Genomic DNA, 20,913 nt, shown 5'->3' on the forward strand with positions numbered 1-20,913 from the left:
TATTCACAGCAATGGGTACACAACACGTAAAAGCTTTGTGCATATTATTTAGTATTATTTTTTACAGCATCTATTTAGTATATTATACAGTAAAGTTATATTTGTAAATAAGGGTCATGTCCTCTGGATTATCTGAATTGTGGGTCCTACACAGTTTGATTTCTGGGAGAATTTTTGATTGGTGGGAAAGTTTTTAACTTTCCCACCAATCAAAATGGTGGGAATGGATGCCTATATTATCCCTGGTCAACACCCACATGTGCTTTCTACATAGAGGATGTTCAGAGAAACCGAGGAGCTTTTTTACCTTGTCTTGATGCAAGCTTACCTTCACAATCACTCTCAGCTTGCCAATGCCCTCCTATGGACAGGACTTAGATCTACCACTCCAGAGTGCATCTCTGCTTTCTGACACCATAATGAACTGAATAATTCTGTCTTCAAAGCAGGGTTAAAATAGCTTGAGATAAGAAGTTACTGGATTAGAAATTGAGTGGGACAGTTAAACTCTCCAAGTCTGAGAGCAGTTCAGGCTCCCAGTTCAGGCTTCAGTACAGCCCAGAATGCTTCTACTTCATGCAATGACATATGTTGTGGAGTGTCACCTACATAGATATCTCTGCTGCTAAGTGGCCCTGTTACTGTTTACAGCTAAACTGCAATATAGTATTTCAGTGTTTCAAAAACTGCGTTCTTTAAGGAAGATGGTATGTTTTCAAGCCATTAGGAATCAGTATAATATGTAGTTGATGTAAATACATTAATAAGAGTCGACAAACAGTTATATTGGGTTAAGTGTATGACCCTATTAATATTTATGCAAACATTTTAAACAGTGTTTATTAGGTGCAATTATTAGGTGTGTTATTCCTATTAATAGAGGTGTGTTATTCCTATTAAAAGATGCCACATGGCATCTTTTTAATCATTAGCTATCTGTGTACGTTGTGAGGATAATCTAAAGTAATGGCACGTTCCCTATACGTAGTTTGGCATAAGAGTGAAGTGGTCTGAACAGTCTAAAGGAGAGGGGTAGAATGAAAAAAAGCTCATTATGTGTTTATAAATTCTATGTTTTAAAGATTGCTGGATTGGACCATGAAACAGTAGTTGTGTTCTACTGTAAAGACAGGACTGTCTGAAACGTTGAATATGATTCTTCTCTAAAAAGCTTACAGGATACTTTCATAGGTTTCAGGTGCACCTTTAATACTGTAACCTAGAGAAAAGGCAGGCTGATTTTGTCCTCTCTTTTTTTGAAGGGGTCTTGGACTGAAAAAAAATCAAAATACTTATTTTAACCTTTAGACTGTTTAAAACAAGAAATAAAGACCCATTTAGTACTCAGCACAATTGATACACTGCAAAACGTGGTTTTCCCAGATAAAAGCCTTGTAAAATTGCATTAAAAAAATACTGTTTTCCAAACTAGCCATTCTGAATGGTGTTAAAGAAGTAGTCTGAAGTATTTTTAGGTTATTGTTGAAGCCAAAACCCAAATTTTGAATTAAAAAAACTACAGTCTAAATATACCCTACAGCAAAAATATCAAGCCACATACAGTCTGTTTTCAAAACTCAAATTAATTTTTATGAGGTGGCTGCTCTCCAAAAACAATTTTGCAAAATTTAAATCTTAACTGAACACTTCATTTGCTCGCAGTGCTTAAACTTCTGGGGCCCGTTTCTGGTTCAGTTAACAAACTAATTGGTGCTTTCATGGGCAGTTATATTTGTTACAGACTGCAAATAGGATTTGAAGGGACAAGATGTCTGGAAGGGTCTCACCCTCCAAATAGTAGATTTCCTCTGATTTTTGTTATATTTCCACCTTTAGGTACTGTTTTAATGGAATTACAAAGCATAAAGCTAAAAATGGATATTCAAATTCACTAACTCTCATTGCTCATTCCTAGCCCGATAGGTTAGCTTAAATAAGCCAATTCACTAACTGTTTTGATTTTCATTTTGATTGGTTGGTTTGGTTTTGGGTCTTTTTATGAAATTTCCTTTTTTTTTCCCCATTCAAAGTTTAGTGATTAAAATTTACTGAAATTTTACTACTACAGGAGAGAGAAGGTGCAACAACCTGTGTATAGAAAGATAAATAATGAATGCAGTGAAGCTCATCTTTGTTTCTAAAACTTATGGAAAGAGAAGCTGCATACCTAAAGATGTTGGTTGCTATGTACTTCTCCAGCTGCAACATCTGTGGCTTATAGCTATGGCAACAGCACTGTTCATACAGCCAGAAAGGTATAATCTTTTAAATACGGCTCATCTAAATATTTCAGAGAGCCATCAGATATTTGTATTCAAAATGTCTGAACAAATTCTTCATGCTTCACATACCAAAAACAGGTAATGACAAAAAAACACCACACGACCCAGAGAAATCAGAAAATATTCTCCAGATTTTAGAATGCTATGGCTTATTATTACAGATTTTTTAAAATTTCTTCTCTAAATTTTTATGTATTTCTGGGTTTTTTATGTAAGAAAATGGGAAAGTAGTTTTATCAGTCAAATACTGTAAAAAAAAGTTTATTTTTTTTCTTTCACCTTGTTAAAAAACTGAAATAAAGATTCTTCTCTTTTAACAGGACACTGAAACACATCCTTTTTACAATTTGGATTCTTTAGTTGGAAATAAGTCTTTTATTACCATGATCTGTCAATATAAGACCATTTTAAAAACAGCATGCTATGCATTTAAAACATAGGCTTGCAATGAAATCCATTTAGCCTTTCAGTAGAAGGAGTTTGTAGACATCACTCAGTTTTCTTATGCTAAAGTGTTCGATAGAGCCATGCACTGAAATGTGAGGATATTCCATGTGTTTTTTGACAGGAATGTTCGGGTTAGCAGGGTTCGTTCACTAAAATTTTAGAAGCAGTTAAATACTTTGCTACATGGGGCATCAGCCCTAAATACACAGATTAGTTAACACCTTATCCAAAGGAATCATCAATATTGAATCGTCCTGATGTTCCTGTAAAATTCACTGACAATTGTATTTTATTCCTGTGCTTGACTGTTTGCCAGATGAAATGGAAGTAAAATATATAAAATTAAAAGATCAGTGATACTTCCATATATTTCTGTATTCAATGTGGATGTGGCTGATTTCTTTTTCATTTTCTAGGCGTTTTCTGGAAACACCAATGCAGACAGTGTCGTGTACTATAAGCTTCAGCATTCTATTAAAGCAAGATTCCTCCGTTTTGTGCCTTTGGACTGGAATCCAAATGGCAGGATTGGAATGCGCATTGAAGTGTACGGATGCACATATAGTAAGTTTATTTCTGAGTCAGCTAAATGAAATTAATCTTCATCAATGTCTTTGGCTGCCTAAATTGCATTTGAAAGTAGATTTCCAAGGCTGAATTTAATCTCAAATAAAACTGAATTAATAAGTTTATGTGCATACTACATTATTTCTACATAAGCTGTCAATATGTGATGCTTATTTTCCTGTACTTTCTGTATTGGAATGAATGGTATGGACAAAATCCAATTCCTGATTTTATGCAAACTGTTCCTTTTTTTTTTTTGTCATAGTTGTAAAATACTTGCTATTTATCTGAAGGCCAAATTATGCTAAATGTTTACAGTTTTAAATCTATATGGTCTAGATCCTGAGAGAGTAAGAATACAACTAGATAGATCCACAAATAAAAAATTGAAGGACACTTCCGAGTTTTTTTATGTATTTATATTTTATATATTTTATGTATTTAGAATAGCTTTTGTGCCCTCAATAACTGACATAAGCCTTTGAAAGTAGATTGTGTAAGTGTCGTGGTTTTATTGATTGGCTGGACAGTGTAAATATTCCTGACATCTTCCTTTTGCAGTTTGTCATCCATGGATTTTTTTTAAAAATTCCTCTATTTAAGTTTTTTACTGCTTTTTATTCTTCACATCTTTTCTCCATGATGGAAACAGAATTTATTTTAGCAACCTCTTTAACTGCTTTTTGTGCATACTTTTATCTTTTGTTCTTTTTTTTGTTTCAGGGTTCTTTTTCAACTTCCTTATTTAAGTTACATTTTGTACGGTTGATTTCTTTTGGATGGTCTCCATATAACTGTTTTCTATTGCCATGCATTTTTATCTGACTTTATGTGCATATCAGGAAAATATTTCTCTGGCCTTTCTGCCTTAAACTTGAATTTTTGAAATTGGTAAAAGGTAATGAACTAAGGATATTGAAAATTTAAACCTGGATGCAGGAGATTAGGTCACCTCAGAAATCAGGTAAATCTCCTCATCCCAGAAAACAAACATCTCATACCAGAGAAAGAGCCTGAAAGGCTCACACAAAATTCCTCAGTGACAGCTGCCTTGAGACTGGGAACATGACTTATGATTCTTAGAACAATCTGAGAAAATGGCCTTGAAAACTGAGTAACTGAGAAATATGATTATGATTCAACTTATCCTCAACTCTTTTAAGTTCCAGAACAATCAAAGTTTAAAAATGGAGGGTAGACAAATGAATTTATCATTCAAAGCTAAAATCTCATCTAAATCTTCTATTTGAGACCTGATTTCTGAGGTACATGATGGCAGAATAGTCTTTCTTCTCTTTAAGCTTCACTTTAAAATTCCTTGATAGTCATCAACTTTACTTCTTCACAGTCCTTCGCCTTTTGCATGTGATAACATTTAAATCCTTACTCAGTTTTGCTGTCAAACATTTTCAAACTGAAGAGATCTCTTTTGACCATGCCTAAAAGTCAGATTTTATTTATCTATATTCACTATCGTAATTTTCTCTTACAAGATCCATATTATGGCTCTCTTCTGTGTCATGCTTGTTGCCCACTACTGGAAAACTCTGTGAGTCTAAAGGACAAATAAAGAAGAGTGTCCATGCAACTGAAAAAAGAAAACATTTAGAATAAGCAGTTATGAAATAAATTATTTTTGTGTGGCCATTAGCTATTTTTGAGGAAGATTATGTTTTTTTCCATGTTACATACGTGGCACAGAATGTATCCTATAGACAGCTAAAAGAAGTAAATCAACTATAGTTATCTTCTAAGATTAGGATGAATTTAAAATTAATATTTACTTGATCCATTATTCACTGTAATACAGTATGTGAAGAACATGATGTCATCAAAAATATGTAATTTTTTTTAAAGTTTGTTAAGATTTTATTTGAATTAATGATCATGGGTGTTCTAGAAATGCTTTTTTTCCTATCTGTAAATGCTATCATTCCAAATGAATTGCAGTCTTCTTATCATCTATGTATTTTTTTTAACATCTACTGATTACCAAGTGCCTTTACTAGGTAAATTCAGTGGTTGCCATTGAAGACAAACCAGGTCATTATAGATTTACAGTTTTAAAAATTATTTAAAAATATAAAAGCTTAATTCTTTCTCTCCAGTCTTTTTCTCCATTTATCAGGCACAATGAGGATATGCAGTTATTGTTACAGTAATTATGCCTGGCTCTTTTTGAATGACTGTACTTTTCGAAGTGGGACCAGAAAAAAAAAAAAGTAGAAATGCCAGTAATATCTACTTTAGCTTTGATTCACGTGTTTTACATTTCCCATTTTCTCATCCTTTTCTTCAGGGATCTCTCACTGCATATTAGATTTTAAGAGTAAACAACTCTCTTTTTGTTTACTGTCAAGTATGTGAACTGTGTTCTGTATTCAAGTGCAAATGCACTAATTTCATTCTTCAGTCTTACCTGTTAGAAATTTCAGAACTAAAACTAAACTTGTGAGAATACAGTGTGTAGATCTCTCTATGCCATAAAGTGATGTGAAAAATGTATGTCTCTATGTTCTAAAAAAGTCATTACTGTCTTAATGAAGTTGTACTTACAGGGAAAATTTTGACACCACTTCAAATTTGCTGTCTTCCAGTCAAATGCCTGCTCTGAATAACTTTGCCTAGTATTCTCAGAAATAGTGTTTAGCCTTTAATTATAGGCTCAGTGAGGCTTGGTAATACTCATTGTATTTTCCTGTAGGATGTAGCAGATTATTATGGGGTTTTTTGGGGTTTTTTTGTGTTTTTTTTTTTTGTTTGTTCTATTTTTTGTTTTGTTTTGGTTTTTTTATGTGCAACTTGTTTTCTACTTTTTAGATCAAGGACTGTCACATTTTAGATGTTTGTAAAGTGTGCATGCAGACAAGCCCTTCAATTTTTGTTTCTGCATTTATTGAGTAGAAAGGCCAAATAAGGGCAGTCAGTTATGGACTTAGATGAAATATTTAAAGAGTTCCTTTTTTACTCATGTTCTATAGACATTTAAAGAAAGAAAAGGGCAGAGGGAGGCAGACAGGCAGGCAGGAAGGAAGGCAGGAAGGAGAAGAAAGAAAGAAAGGGAAGAAAGGAAAAAGGGAGGAAGGGAAGTTCTGGGAAGGGAAGTTTCAGGGAAGTTTCAGGGAAGTTTCAGGGAAGTTTCAGGGAAGTTTCAGGGAAGTTTCAGGGAAGGGAAGTTTCAGGGAAGTTTCAGGGAAGGGAAGTTTCAGGGAAGGGAAGTTTCAGGGAAGTTTCAGGGAAGTTTCAGGGAAGGGAAGTTTCAGGGAAGTTTCAGGGAAGTTTCAGGGAAGTTTCAGGGAAGGGAAGTTTCAGGGAAGTTTCAGGGAAGGGAAGTTTCAGGGAAGTTTCAGGGAAGTTTCAGGGAAGGGAAGGGAAATTTCAGGGAAGGGAAGTTTCAGGGAAGTTTCAGGGAAGTTTCAGGGAAGTTTCAGGGAAGTTTCAGGGAAGGGAAGTTTCAGGGAAGTTTCAGGGAAGGGAAGTTTCAGGGAAGTTTCAGGGAAGTTTCAGGGAAGGGAAGGGAAATTTCAGGGAAGGGAAGTTTCAGGGAAGTTTCAGGGAAGTTTCAGGGAAGTTTCAGGGAAGTTTCAGGGAAGGGAAGTTTCAGGGAAGTTTCAGGGAAGGGAAGTTTCAGGGAAGGGAAGTTTCAGGGAAGTTTCAGGGAAGTTTCAGGGAAGGGAAGTTTCAGGGAAGTTTCAGGGAAGTTTCAGGGAAGTTTCAGGGAAGGGAAGTTTCAGGGAAGTTTCAGGGAAGTTTCAGGGAAGGGAAGGGAAATTTCAGGGAAGGGAAGTTTCAGGGAAGTTTCAGGGAAGTTTCAGGGAAGTTTCAGGGAAGTTTCAGGGAAGGGAAGTTTCAGGGAAGTTTCAGGGAAGGGAAGTTTCAGGGAAGGGAAGTTTCAGGGAAGTTTCAGGGAAGTTTCAGGGAAGTTTCAGGGAAGTTTCAGGGAAGTTTCAGGGAAGTTTCAGGGAAGGGAAGTTTCAGGGAAGGGAAGGGAAGTTTCAGGGAAGGGAAGTTTCAGGGAAGGGAAGGGAAGTTTCAGGGAAGGGAAGGGAAGGGAAGTTTCAGGGAAGGGAAGGGAAGGGAAGTTTCAGGGAAGGGAAGTTTCAGGGAAGGGAAGTTTCAGGGAAGGGAAGTTTCAGGGAAGGGAAGTTTCAGGGAAGGGAAGGGAAGTTTCAGGGAAGGGAAGGGAAGTTTCAGGGAAGGGAAGTTTCAGGGAAGGGAAGGGAAGGGAAGTTTCAGGGAAGGGAAGGGAAGTTTCAGGGAAGTTTCAGGGAAGTTTCAGGGAAGTTTCAGGGAAGTTTCAGGGAAGGGAAGGGAAGGGAAGGGAAGGGAAGTTTCAGGGAAGGGAAGGGAAGTTTCAGGGAAGGGAAGGGAAGTTTCAGGGAAGGGAAGTTTCAGGGAAGTTTCAGGGAAGTTTCAGGGAAGTTTCAGGGAAGTTTCAGGGAAGTTTCAGGGAAGTTTCAGGGAAGTTTCAGGGAAGTTTCAGGGAAGTTTCAGGGAAGTTTCAGGGAAGTTTCAGGGAAGGGAAGGGAAGGGAAGGGAAGTTTCAGGGAAGGGAAGGGAAGGGAAGGGAAGGGAAGGGAAGGGAAGGGAAGGGAAGGGAAGGGAAGGGAAGGGAAGGGAAGGGAAGGGAAGGGAAGGGAAGGGAAGGGAAGGGAAGGGAAGGGAAGGGAAGGGAAGGGAAGGGAAGGGAAGGGAAGGGAAGGGAAGAAAGGGAAGGAAGGAAGGAAGGAAGGAAGGAAGGAAGGAAGGAAGGAAGGAAGGAAGGAAGGAAGGAAGGAAGGAAGGAAGGAAGGAAGGAAGGAAGGAAGGAAGGAAGGAAGGAAGGAAGGAAGGAAGGAAGGAAGGAAGGAAGGAAGGAAGGAAGGAAGGAAGGAAGGAAGGAAGGAAGGAAGGAAGGAAGGAAGGAAGGAAGGAAGGAAGGAAGGAAGGAAGGAAGGAAGGAAGGAAGGAAGGAAGGAAGGAAGGAAGGAAGGAAGGAAGGAAGGAAGGAAGGAAGGAAGGAAGGAAGGAAGGAAGGAAGGAAGGAAGGAAGGAAGGAAGGAAGGAAGGAAGGAAGGAAGGAAAAGAAAGAGAGTTTGTTTTCTGTCTTTTTCTACCTCGAGGTGTTAAACCTGCCTTCATGTGAACTGATAAAACATCTGCTTGTGCCATGACTGCACACTGCGCTGCAAATACTCTGTACTGAACCTCAGCCCCAAATCTGTCTGAAGCCTCTGCCTGATAGTTCTTTCTATTTAGTGTGTACAAAAGAGAACAGTGAATCTCTACTGACATTTCCTGTGTTGTTCCTGAAATGCCAGATTGTGACAATTAAGCCATGTAAAACACAGTTAAGGTTAAGCTATGTCGTGTCACTGAAAAAAAGGGATATTAGGAATGTGTTTAGCTTACAGTTTCCCCTCTTCATTCCAGTACTCTCTTATTTCATCCTCTAAAAACTGGTATTCTAAAAGTAGAAATCAAAGAAACAAAAAGGTGGGGATTTTTTTGCCCTGGTGGGCAGAAAGATAGGTTTAAATCTGAAACTGACAAATGTATAAAGTAGTAGAATATAGATAACTGGAAAATAAATATATAATTCACATTAAAAATTGTCTGTTATGTATGTTATGATACCTAACAAAAAGCACTGCAGATACTGATCAAACCCTTTTGTTTTCTTTCTATCATTTCTAGATGTACTGAGGCTTTTTCAGCATTTCCTACCTGACTGAAATGCTTTAAGTCAGCATTGCAGTTACATCAGTCAAAGAAAGGACTTCATATTCTCTTCATAACTGGAATAATGCCAGTTGGTTTGCGTTGGTTTAATTTGCTTTTTTTTATTTTTTTCCTTTGTAGAACATTAGTATTGATTTCAATTTATATAAAGATAAAAACAAATTTTCAAAGACATTTCAACTAAAATTTTTGCTCAGGATCACTAGGATTCTTGGTCCTGTGGTGTGTGAGGCCTCCAGAATTTCCAGTTTCTCAGGGGCATTTTGTGATTTCCAAAGATATTTTCATAGTGCACTTAGGATTTATATCACATTAATTTAAGGAAGACACTGCCAATTGTGAAAACAAAAGATGAGTGTTCATAAAACAAGTCCACCTGTTTTCTTATTTACAACAGTTGAGAAAACCATATAGAGGATTTTGAAGTCCAGTAGGTTGCAAGTAGTTGGTAAATAAGAGACGAAAATCTTCCGGTAATCTGGATATGTGCCCACATTCTATTTATCCTTATAACCCTGCAGGACACCCAAGCTGTCTTTCTCACCCCTCTAAATATATTGCTAAGGGTAATTCATGGATGGTGAAGACAAGACCTGGCAATCAGAATTCTGTGAAAAGAATTTTGGTTGCCATCTGCAACAATTTTTCATTCTTCATTAATTCCTGGGATGAGGGCAGGGGCAAAATTTAATTTTCTTTATTTTCCAAATTTTGACAAAGCAGATATTGCTTCTTAGGAACCACTGCTGCGGAATAGTATAGGGGATTTTGGAAAGCCATATTAATGTTCTTTATACTCTGTCCCAATAAAAAGAATATGTTCCCAGTCCTACAGTTACTATTGCCTACTAAGTAGATGGTTTGATAGATGTATATAAATGTAAAAGTGGTCTTGTTGAAGTCTTTATTGAAGCTATTCTACATCACATTCCTTATTTTAATTCAATATTAATTAACACTTTTGCTGTCCACATTCATTCAGTGACAAAATGAAATAAAATCTAAGGTTCATGTTTAGGTAGAACATCATATTTATTCATTGTACATTTGATAAATGAGTTCTTAATTATCAAGATATGAAGAAAATCAAGAAACTATATTTAAAAACATAACTGCATTCACTTCACAAGAGCTTTGTTAAAATGGAATATAAATTAGTAACCTAAAGTACAAGAGGTAATTTGAATTCATTCCATTTCCGTGCTGAAGATATGGAGAAATATTTATCATGAAATTATATAAGTTAGTAAATAGATAATGGGTTTCCCTTGACTTGCAAGAAGTCAACCAGTCAGTTGAAAAACAACTTCATATTTTATTGCGTATCCTTACATCTTCATTCACTTCAAAAATGTATTTTTCAAGGGTAATTATTTTTTCTTCATTACATATGAACTTGAATTATCTATGAGCTTTTTATAGTGTTATCAGTTCCTCGGTGTGTGTCTTGTTCAATCTGTGCTGATTTTGATGGATATTCTTTTATACTATTGAGATAAAATCAGTTAGCCCTATTTCCTTCCTTTCCCAAAGGTCAACAGCAGCCTTGGCTTTTTTTTTTGTTTTGATTTTATTCATTGGAATGAATTGCATATAAATTAATAATGATTTTCAGCCTAAGAGTACAAGTAAAAACAGAAATGGTCAAAGTACTTTATAACTCCAAGAAAAGGAAGACCAGCATATGAGAACATTATTAGAGTTGAATAGATGCCAGATGTCTTCTCACATGGTTTTATTATCTAGTTATACCATCATCATTAAAACACAACAGTCTTAATATACGGGGAAAAAAATAAAGTACAATTTACTGTGCAGAAGTGATCTAGACATGTTAGTGATGGAACTTCATACCATATTGAAGTAACATGCAACTGTTTCTTTTAGACATAGCATTATACATTATCTTTCATTTCTTTACTTCTAGGGTCTGAGGTGGTTGGCTTTGATGGGAAAAGTTGTCTAATTTACACATTAAAAAAAAAACTCATTAATACACTGAAAGATGTGATTTCTCTGAAGTTTAAGACAATGCAAAGTGATGGAATTCTCCTCCACAGAAAAGGACAAAATGGAGACCACATCACCATGGAATTAACTAAAGGGAAGCTGTCCCTACTCATTAATTTAGGTAACAGCAATAGTCTCATAAAGTCTAATATAGTTACTAGGCATTATTTGACTAAAATTTCTCTTAAACTGTTAAGTGGATTTTAATGTATTAAGTATGATAAACTAGCAGTATATTTTTGAATAATTTTATTTTTTCAATGAAATTAATAGTTTTTATTTTTCTTCTTTCAAGGTGATACTAAAACTTATCCTTCTAATGCCCAAATTAATATTACGCTGGGCAGCCTTTTGGATGATCAACACTGGCATTCTGTTCTCATTGAGCATTTTAACAATCAAGTAAACTTTACAGTGGATAAACACACTCATCATTTTCATGCAAAAGGAGAATTCAGTTATTTGGACCTTGATTATGAGGTGTGAAAATTACTTTTCCTTTATTACATTTATTACCTTTGTTATACAAATGCATTGAAACAGGCAAAGGAAACAGAACTTAAAGAAGTTTGTAGTCCTTAAGACATTGGGGATTCTCTGTCTGTTAAGGGAATTAATCAAAAAAAAGAGATGTTCTTGGAGTACAAATCTTCCACTAGACTCAACTCAGTATTTTCAAAAGACCATCTTTTTCATCTCAGAATTCATTATTTTAATACCTTTGTTTTAATAGAGCTGCAAGTGTGATAAACAATATTGTAAACATAATGAATGAGACCCAACTCAGTGCTATGATTTAATGAATATTAATGTTATGAATATAAAACTTGATTAAAATTGCAATGTCAGCATAAAAACTGTTGTAGAAATATTTATATCAAGACTAAATCTCTGTTAGATCTGAAAATTATCCTGTGAAAAAATCTTTCTTGCACAAATAGTAAATAAATGAACAGGAGTAGATACAATGTGCTGTGAAATTTTCCTGCCTGTGGTTAAAAATACCACTGTTTCACAGTTGTAATGTGATGACTGGCTGCTTTATGTTTGCCCTATACTGTTTGTTGGATAAGACAATGAATGATAGAGCAGAATGTCAGGAACCTGCAGACTTTATTGTACTCATTCCAATTTTTAAGCATTTTAGAGTTAGATGTCATGCTGTTCTGTGTCAGCATTATTCTATTTCAATATCTGCTCAGAATTTCTGAATGTAAATCATAATGTCAAAGTTTGGAGGATCATACTCATTTAAAAAAACCAAAAGCTAGAGGAAAAGTAACTGGTTGGCAATTTGTTTTAAAAATTTTAAAAATTAAAAGGTTAGTAGTTTAGACTGTCAGTTTTTACAATGTTGTCTAGAATAGCTTTGAAATATGTGAGCTCAAATGTTCACTTATCCTGGAATCCTACTGCTGGTGGTGTAAAAGAGTTAAAACATATACTAGAGAAGAACTAAGGTCACGATTGTGGCAGTGCTTTTCTGAAATATTTTACTGCTTTCTAGCAGCTTTTGCCTTAGGGCGGGGATGTATTTAGACAGAATGCTATTCTTGAATCTAGTAGCTCTCAATGGGTTTTTATTTTTGTTAAATCTTCCAGTCTCTCTCTGAAATAAGTAATTTTACAGCACCATACAAAGTAATTGCACAGCCTAAGCATTTTGAAAGGGAAAATGTGCCTCCTTTAGTTTGTTTTAAATCTGTCCTAGAATAATGTAATTTGATATGTTCTTCTTTACTGCTATAGTCGTTATGGTGTGCACAGAGTGGAGAAGTTAGGGTCAAGTTGCTAAAGAAATTGTTGCTAATTGTATTCTCCCTTTTTACACTGTTTTGCACAGTCTCCTTGTACTTGGCCTTGTCCTTCTTCTTGGTTTCACAGCTGTAAAAAATGGACCCTGAAAACTGATTGAAGACACAGATACATCAGAAGAAGAAAAAAAAATGCAACATGTCAGAATGATTTGCTACATACATTGGACTTGATATAGCCTATTTTTTTGTTAGCCTATTCTTTTAGCATGTAGATGTGATACAGTGAAATACACAAGTAACAGATTCATTATAGGCCAGTCTTTGACTTCTACTCTTACAGTATAGTCAACTTCTTTCCTTAGAAAATTACTTAATAGTATTATTGATTTCTCTTCTCTTTCTAAGCTCAGCTTTGGAGGGATCCCAGTGCCTGGAAAATCAGGGACATTATCACGCAGGAACTTTCATGGGTGTTTTGAAAATATTTATTATAATGGAGTGAACATTATTGACCTGGCCAGAAGGCATAAATCTCAGATCTACATTGTGGTAAGAGATTTATAGTTAAGAAAGAATAAAAAAGAGACAAAAAGATCACAACCACTTTCAAATCCAACCTGTTAGCACATGTTTCTGGTAAAATCTATGTTAGGTAATGAAAGAAAGATAAAGTAATTACCAAGTTGGGCTACTTTTCATTTTATGCTGCGTAGACTCCTCCTGTTAGAAAAGGCAGGATGCATTTTATTCTTGAGATCTTTAGCTGATATTTAGCTATGTCTGATACCACAGTTGTTGTGTGCTTTCTAACTGGGTGACAAAAGTCAATGAGTAACAAGATGCATCAGAAACCATCAAATCTTTGGCTTTGTAGCAGAGTAATAAGAATATGTGTCTGACTAATAAGAACACCAGCAGTACATTTTTTAAGTTCTTTATTACTGAGGACGCTGGTTCACTTTGTCCAGAGAGGTAAAATTTTGATAGATCAGTTCTGTTTTTCAGTTTATACTGATCTGTTTCTGAAAACCTTTAGTTGAGGTTGGTGGGTTTAATGTATTCATTGTGATATGGCCAGAAGTCATATTATCCAAATTCCTACCTTTTAGAGAAGGTAACAAATGTGTTCTGTGTTACAAAAGGCTTTCTAGAAATTTTACTGAGTCCTTCGCTGTTGGTTTTGTTTTTTGTTTTCCTAGTACAACAAGGGTCATCTCTGTAACATGTGTTTATTTAGTAGAAGGAAATGCAGAGGTGTCAGGGAAATCAGCTCAGAATAATTAAAAATGTATTAAATGCTTTCATGATCCAAATATTTTAACTTGGATTTCTGTTCAAAATACAAAGAATCAAATTTGCTCTCTGTCATAGAAGAAGTGAATGAGAGGCATATCTTTCCATGTATAATTCACTTGAAATATTCCAAAATTATGTGAGCTTGTACTGCTGCATAGTATTCTTTCCATGATGCTTATGAATATTGGGGAATGGGCAGTTATAGTAGGCTCTGTGTGGACTAGTGGAAGGGGATCTATGAAATCATCTGTAATAGGAAGTTTCATTACTTTCATGTCAAATGTTCTAAATTGTTGTGCACTACTTTCAAAACTATTTAGGAGATATTTCATGATATAAATAATATAAAAAGAATCTCTGTTACCCCAGAATCCCTGTTAAATGGGCACTTTACTGGGGGAATCTGCAAATGGCCAGCTTTTAGCATTTAACAAGGCTTTTATAATCTGCTGAGTATCTTTTCACTATGTGTCAGTTTAGCTGACTATTCATTTCTGTACAGCTGAGTTCATAAGATGAAGCTTTTACTTATTTATCTATTTTCCTTGAAGAAAATGAAAACCCATAAACTCTAATACTTTGCCACACCAGGGACTAGTGAATATTTTTCTTAAATTGATTTTAAAGCTGCTTCATGTGTGGTCAAAGTTTTATGTATGCTCAAAAGTTTAAAACTTCTTAGTGTTGAACAGAAATTAAGTGCACTTTAAATTCCAAAAACATTAATCTTTAGTAATCCTTTTTCCAGAACAAATTAATTATAGTTCAAATGGTGTCAGCAAGTCACTAGATCAGAGTGTACAGTGTACTACTATCAAGCACCATAAAGTGTTAACTAACTCTGACACCTGATGCAAAAAATTCATTATTCCCTTTCTAGATTTCTTATCTGCATTACTCAGTACAAGTATAGATGCAGGTTACTCTCAGAGTTTTTCAATTAATTCAGCCACAAGTTTACCTAAGACACAGTTATTTCAGAAAAAGGTAAGCACAAAGCAAGCGCTAGGTGCATAAATCAAACTTATCATCTAGTCCATATAAGCCTGCTTGAAAACACATTCCCTCTTAAATTAAGAAGTATGTGTTGTGCATTTGTAAGTAGCAAAAGTTTATATGTGGAATTTTTCTATTTGTGAAAACAAATACTGGAGTTGGTGCACATCTCCAATTGCATTAATTTGGAATTTTTTTTTCGTAAATTTAACACCATCTTAAACAATCAGTGCCAGCTCAACGTTCTTCTCTGCATCCAAGCATTTAGACCCATGGAGGTGTTTACATGCAGTCAGTGGCATGGTATTTATTTGTCACTGAAGAATTTGTCAAGTTCCTAATGCTCACTGAGGCTGAGCCAAGCTAGGAACAAAGCAGATCTTTCTAACTCCTGAAGTAGCATTAAATCAGCCTCATAATTTAGGATCTTACACCATTCCCTCAAAGGTCCTTGCCGCTCTGTGCAGGCAGATGAGTCTACTCTGATCAGACATTAACATTTCTCAAACTGATGATGTTCATGTTTAATTTTTAGACTAATACATCCAAGTACTATGTACCATGTTTTGAAACTCTGCAGTTTCCATGGAGAAATTCTCATGACTCTTCCTAATGCCATATTTGTTTTATTTATTTCTAGGGCAATATGTCCTTCTCATGTTTAGAGCCACAGGTGGTTCCTGTGACATTTCTGAGCTCCAGCAGTTTCCTGGCACTGAGAGGCACATCAGGGCAAGATGAAGTATTTGTCAGTTTTCAGTTTCGCACTTGGAACAAGGAAGGACTTCTGTTATCCAGTAAACTGCACCAGTCTTCAGGTGGTTTCCTCTTATATCTGAGTGATGGGAGAGTCAAAATCAATCTTCATAAAACAGGAAGAGTACTGAGTGACATCGCTGCAGGTAACAGAAATGAAGAAAAAAATTACAAGACTCCTATGCATAAAAGAAAAAAAATTAAAAGTTATTTATTTGCTTTCTTGACTTATTTTTACGATTAGTTTTTGTGCAGCTCTGCTTTACTTGTGGGAATTTTACACCCAATTATTTCTAAATGCGTTTTTTTCTCACAAACATACCTATTCTTTTTTTCCCCATGAGTGAGCAGAAATTACTTGCAGTAATATAGACTGAAAAATTGAGTCCTTAGCTTAACACGTATACAGTATGTACAGCTCATGTGTATGACCTGGCAAATCTAAGCAGCTTTTTCGGTTGTGAAGTGTAAGAAATTTAGTCTCTTATTCTGTCACGCTAAGTCATTAAGATGTTTCTCACCATTTGTGCTTTCAAAAGGTATCAAGTAACAATTTTTTTATAAAGTTTTACATCACTATAAATATAATGTCTGTTATTTTTTAGAGTCCTCAATTGCAGAGATATCCATTAATCTGGGGCAGTGGATGCCCAATACCAGATTGTATTTCAGAAAACCAGGGCAAGTTGGAGTGTATGATTTAAAAATGGGAACTTGAGGAAAATGAATACCTGAGAGCTAAAAGGTCACTTTTGTAGTTAAACACTGAATCAAGACTAGATCATCTACTTTTGGTAGTGCACTGCTAGGCATCCCTCAGGGTAAAACAGATTTTCAGAAAGCTAGTACCTAGTCTAGTCTTCTGATGAGTAATTTCACCCTTGGCAAACAAATATGTCAAGACAAAAGGATGAAGCTACTATAGTGAATACGCAGTCATGTTAGAGAGCATTCAGTTGGGATTCTTAGCAGATTCCAGCTTTAACTTTCTCTCTGCCTGGCAGGAATGGGAGTAAGTCTTTCACAAACAGCGTCCTCAGTTTTTCTGAGCACTGTTGGCAGTTGATGTGGGATCATCAAGACTGTTGGCCTAGTCAGGAATCTCTGTCTTTGAGGAAATATGGTAGCAGGACAGAAAAATGTTGTCTCCACCTTCAGAGGCTTCTTATAAAATGCTGCTATCCCGTAATGTCCCCATGTAATAATATCATCACCTTCACCTAGCAGCTTGTCATCAGTATTGTACTATCCTCTTGCATTCCATAGATTACAGCTACCTTAGAGCTTCTCATTATTTATGCAAACAAATTTAATTTTGCCCTTTACTTGTAGATGGATTATATGATGTGATGTGATAGGATGAGACCTAAGACAGGAAAAAAGACAGTAAAGAATAGGTGGATACAAGGGATTACAAGGAATTTATGATATAAGGAAATTGAGGCTGGGGTTGGAGTCGTTTCTGTATGGACAAAGACGACCAGAGTCCACTAGCTGGAGCAATATATTGTAGAAGCAATGGTGAATTTCGATGCAGAAAACACATTTATGATATCCAGAACATCACTTGATCTTTGATTCATTCTGATCCATACACAAGCCTGTATTTTTTATTTTATATTCACAAAGCAGAATATTATCAGTGTAAAAGAAGCCAGGTTAGTTCCAGTTATGTAACAAAGACCAAGTGAGAAAGCCCCAAACTAGTTATAATCAGTATAAAGACAAAATAAGAATCAACTGTCTAAATTTTTCTCAAAACTTATTCGGCAGTATAATGCAAAGGGAGCAAAGCAGAATGAAACAGGACAGAGAAACAGCCACAGGATTTGAACATGAGGTCTCCTTAATCTTTGTTCCATGCCCCTGTTTCTTTGATTGATTCCTTACTTTAAATTCTCTTAATAAATGAAAATTCCTTCCCTTTCTTGAGGGGGAAGGAAAGGGAAGGGAAGGGAAGGGAAGGGAAGGGAAGGGAAGGGAAGGGAAGGGAAGGGAAGGGAAGGGAAGGGAAGGGAAGGGAAGGGAAGGGAAGGGAAGGGAAGGGAAGGGAAGGGAAGGGAAGGGAAGGGAAGGGAAGGGAAGGGAAGGGAAGGGAAGGGAAGGGAAGGGAAGGGAAGGGAAGGGAAGGGAAGGGAAGGGAAGGGAAGGGAAGGGAAGGGAAGGGAAGGGAAGGGAAATGTAGAAGCGAAGGGAGACGACCGTCCTCTGATCAGCATCGAACTCCGATTTATTGATCCACCATGCCCATTTTATAACAGTGTTAATTAAGTTCATACATATTGCAAAACCCGAGCTCATCATTGGTTACAGATTGCACATCAACCCCTCCTTTTGTTTTCAATACTTGTGGTTTGTTATTGAGACCAAGACTTTTTTTCTCATCCTGTTGTGAACAGTTCTCAAGGCCTCCATGTTTGTCACTTTTGCTTTCCCATACCAGCCAAGGACAGAGTATTTACTTGTTATTAAAAAACAAGCCTGAGAACGTGCCTGAGAATTTTGTTGTTTACATGATCAGGCATGAGAATTTGCTGCTTACAGCTGCCTTCCACTTTTCCATCAGCTGTATATTTTCATGGCCTTTTTTTCCTTCAAGCCATGTCTGAGCAAAATTCCCCAACAGGGAAGTTTCAGGGAAGGGAAGTTTCAGGGAAGTTTCAGGGAAGGGAAGTTTCAGGGAAGTTTCAGGGGAGGGGAGGGGAGGGGAGGGGAGGGGAGGGGAGGGGAGGGGAGGGGAGGGGAGGGGAGGGGAGGGGAGGGGAGGGGAGGGGAGGGGAGGGGAGGGGAGGGGAGGGGAGGGGAGGGGAGGGGAGGGGAGGGGAGGGGAGGGGAGGGGAGGGGAGGGGAGGGGAGGGGAGGGGAGGGGAGGGGAGGGGAGGGGAGGGGAGAAAGAACCTGTGAAGTTCATTATGTTTCTACTGGTGTATGATTACGAGTAAAATTTTGAACTATTGATTATTTTAACTCAGGAAAAGACTAAAAGCCTCTAATGACCACAGATAATGTTGAAATTTTCATAAATACTTTGATCCTGTTCCTGTGGGTGATAATAGGTATGGCCCTGGTATTTTTTATTTTCTAAAATAACCAATGCACAAAGAGTACCACTTTAATGACAAGAGATTTCCCTAGGGTTACCATTTGAAAATGTCAATTTCTTAGTAAGAATGTCAGTGGTATATAGTTAGCAGTGATGAATTTGGTTTTTAGGAGCTATTTCAATTGCTGTTCAATTATGTGATGTATGTTACAGAAACTGTTGCCATGCACTGTCATTTTAACAGACTGGCTGATGTTGGTGGCACTTTAACAGCAGTAGGTAGACTTGCACATGGGGCAGTTTATTCAATTTCAAAGCTGCAATACAATACATAAAATATTAGTGTTAGCATCCCAAAATAAATTGTGACATTCTATGCTGAAACAGAATTTAATGTTCTCATGCTAGGTTAAGCTTCCCATTCATAAAGTCTAAAAGGAGGAATTGTGTTTGTCTTTTTGAAGGCAAAAGCTACAGCAAAATCATCTTATCCTCTTTTGAGAGGAATTTTATCTAACAAAACCATATGGGAAACTTTTCCTTGAGTTTTTGAAGCGTTTGGTGTAGCAATCATTGAAGCAATTTAAGTCTGCATTTGGAGGTTGAGTAATTAAATTATGGATGGTTGGACAGAAGATTTGCTCCCCCACAGGTAGGGACTTACGACCTTACACACACACACACACACACACACACACACACATAATATTTGATAATTAAATCTGAGCATATTTCTTTGTGCACAAGTCTTAAATTAATTATCCCATGTTTTTTAAGAATTTCTTTAACCGTATAAAACCGCGGAGAATGGCATATCATTTCCTAACTAAGTCATAGTAAGTTCTGTCTTTCTTTTGCAGAATGACTGCTTAATGTCTTTAATTGGTAGCCTCTTTTGCAAGTGGTACATCAAATATTCACAAAGAAATAACATAGGTTTAAAAAAAAAACAGAAATCAACACAAAGTTAACTTGTTTTGAATTATGAGACCAAATTGAATTATAGTATTTGTAAAAGTTGGACCCTACTACTCAGATTGTTCTGTGACCCTCTATTTCTATGAAGCTTTTAATTTCCATGCAGCTTTTAAGTGATGTTAATAATAATGGAATTTCATTGTTATACTTCAGACTAATCTATAAATTACTTTCTTTAAACATTTTTTTTTGTTTCTCACTGATCTCCTAATAATTTATATACACTGCATTTTATACATGTGTTCCTGAGGTTGGGTATCATTGTTCTGCAAGACGTCCCATAGACCCAATTTTAAAACTTAGATTTAAAGTGCTAGAACTAATGAGAATAAATGGACATCTTGTTTAACAGCTACGTTATTATGTACTAAAAAAATCAATTGCTTTGTTTTTCCTGTTTGTTTGTGGTTAAGCATTTTTTTAACTCATAATAGAGCAGCAGACAATGTAAGTTTCAGATGGAATGTAGATGTTGGTACTCCACTGGCCTCTTCCACTTAGATGTTTTACCACTCAGTGGCTCCACAAAAGCAAACATGAATTTAGTCAAAGTTCCCAATTCAAGGGCTAAAATGAACAGTTTTCTTCAGAGTGTCTTGTGCTCCCACAATGGCATTCCTTAGTTCTCAGACTTAATAAAAGGGATTTCTAGGAAGTCTTAACTTCAGCTGTATGAACATTGGTGAATATCTCTAACCATGCCGACCATTAAGAAGGGGAGATAAAATACCCATTCCAAAATTATATACTAGGTCAGCAAGGTGAATTGCAATCAACAAACCAAACAGTGTAAAATTCATACTATTAATTTTCCAGTAACCAAAATTTCTGGTGGTCTAAAATACCCTTCTTTATATGTTAGGACAGTCTCTTACCTATCTTCACTGTCAAATATTTCAAGATTTGGAATATGGTTTATCCACCAGAACAAGAGGCTACTGAAGGAGGCTACACAACTAAGAATTGAAAGCATTTATCCTTCTAACAATTAAAATAAAGTGGCAGAGTTTATTGCTAAATTTAATATTTTCAGTAATGACACGGGTAGTGAGATCAAGTG

The 20,913-nt window shown here is 36.2% G+C and overlaps 1 protein-coding gene across 2 annotated transcripts in view; it reads left to right on the forward strand.

Annotated features, from left to right (window-relative positions):
• Positions 1–20,913, forward strand: part of CNTNAP4 (contactin associated protein family member 4) — a 203,242-nt gene that overhangs the window by 126,576 nt on the left and 55,753 nt on the right. Inside the window, exons 4-8 of one of the 2 annotated variants that reach the window (XM_058823339.1) lie at positions 3,146–3,293; positions 10,945–11,148; positions 11,323–11,507; positions 13,190–13,333; positions 15,717–15,978. In XM_058823339.1, coding sequence (XP_058679322.1) covers positions 3,146–3,293; positions 10,945–11,148; positions 11,323–11,507; positions 13,190–13,333; positions 15,717–15,978 — 943 coding nt within the window. The remainder of the gene's footprint in view (positions 1–3,145; positions 3,294–10,944; positions 11,149–11,322; positions 11,508–13,189; positions 13,334–15,716; positions 15,979–20,913) is intronic. The other variant, XM_058823340.1, reaches the window with a different exon arrangement.

Source organism: Ammospiza caudacuta, chromosome Z (genome assembly GCF_027887145.1).
Source record: "Ammospiza caudacuta isolate bAmmCau1 chromosome Z, bAmmCau1.pri, whole genome shotgun sequence".
Lineage (NCBI taxonomy): Eukaryota > Metazoa > Chordata > Aves > Passeriformes > Passerellidae > Ammospiza > Ammospiza caudacuta.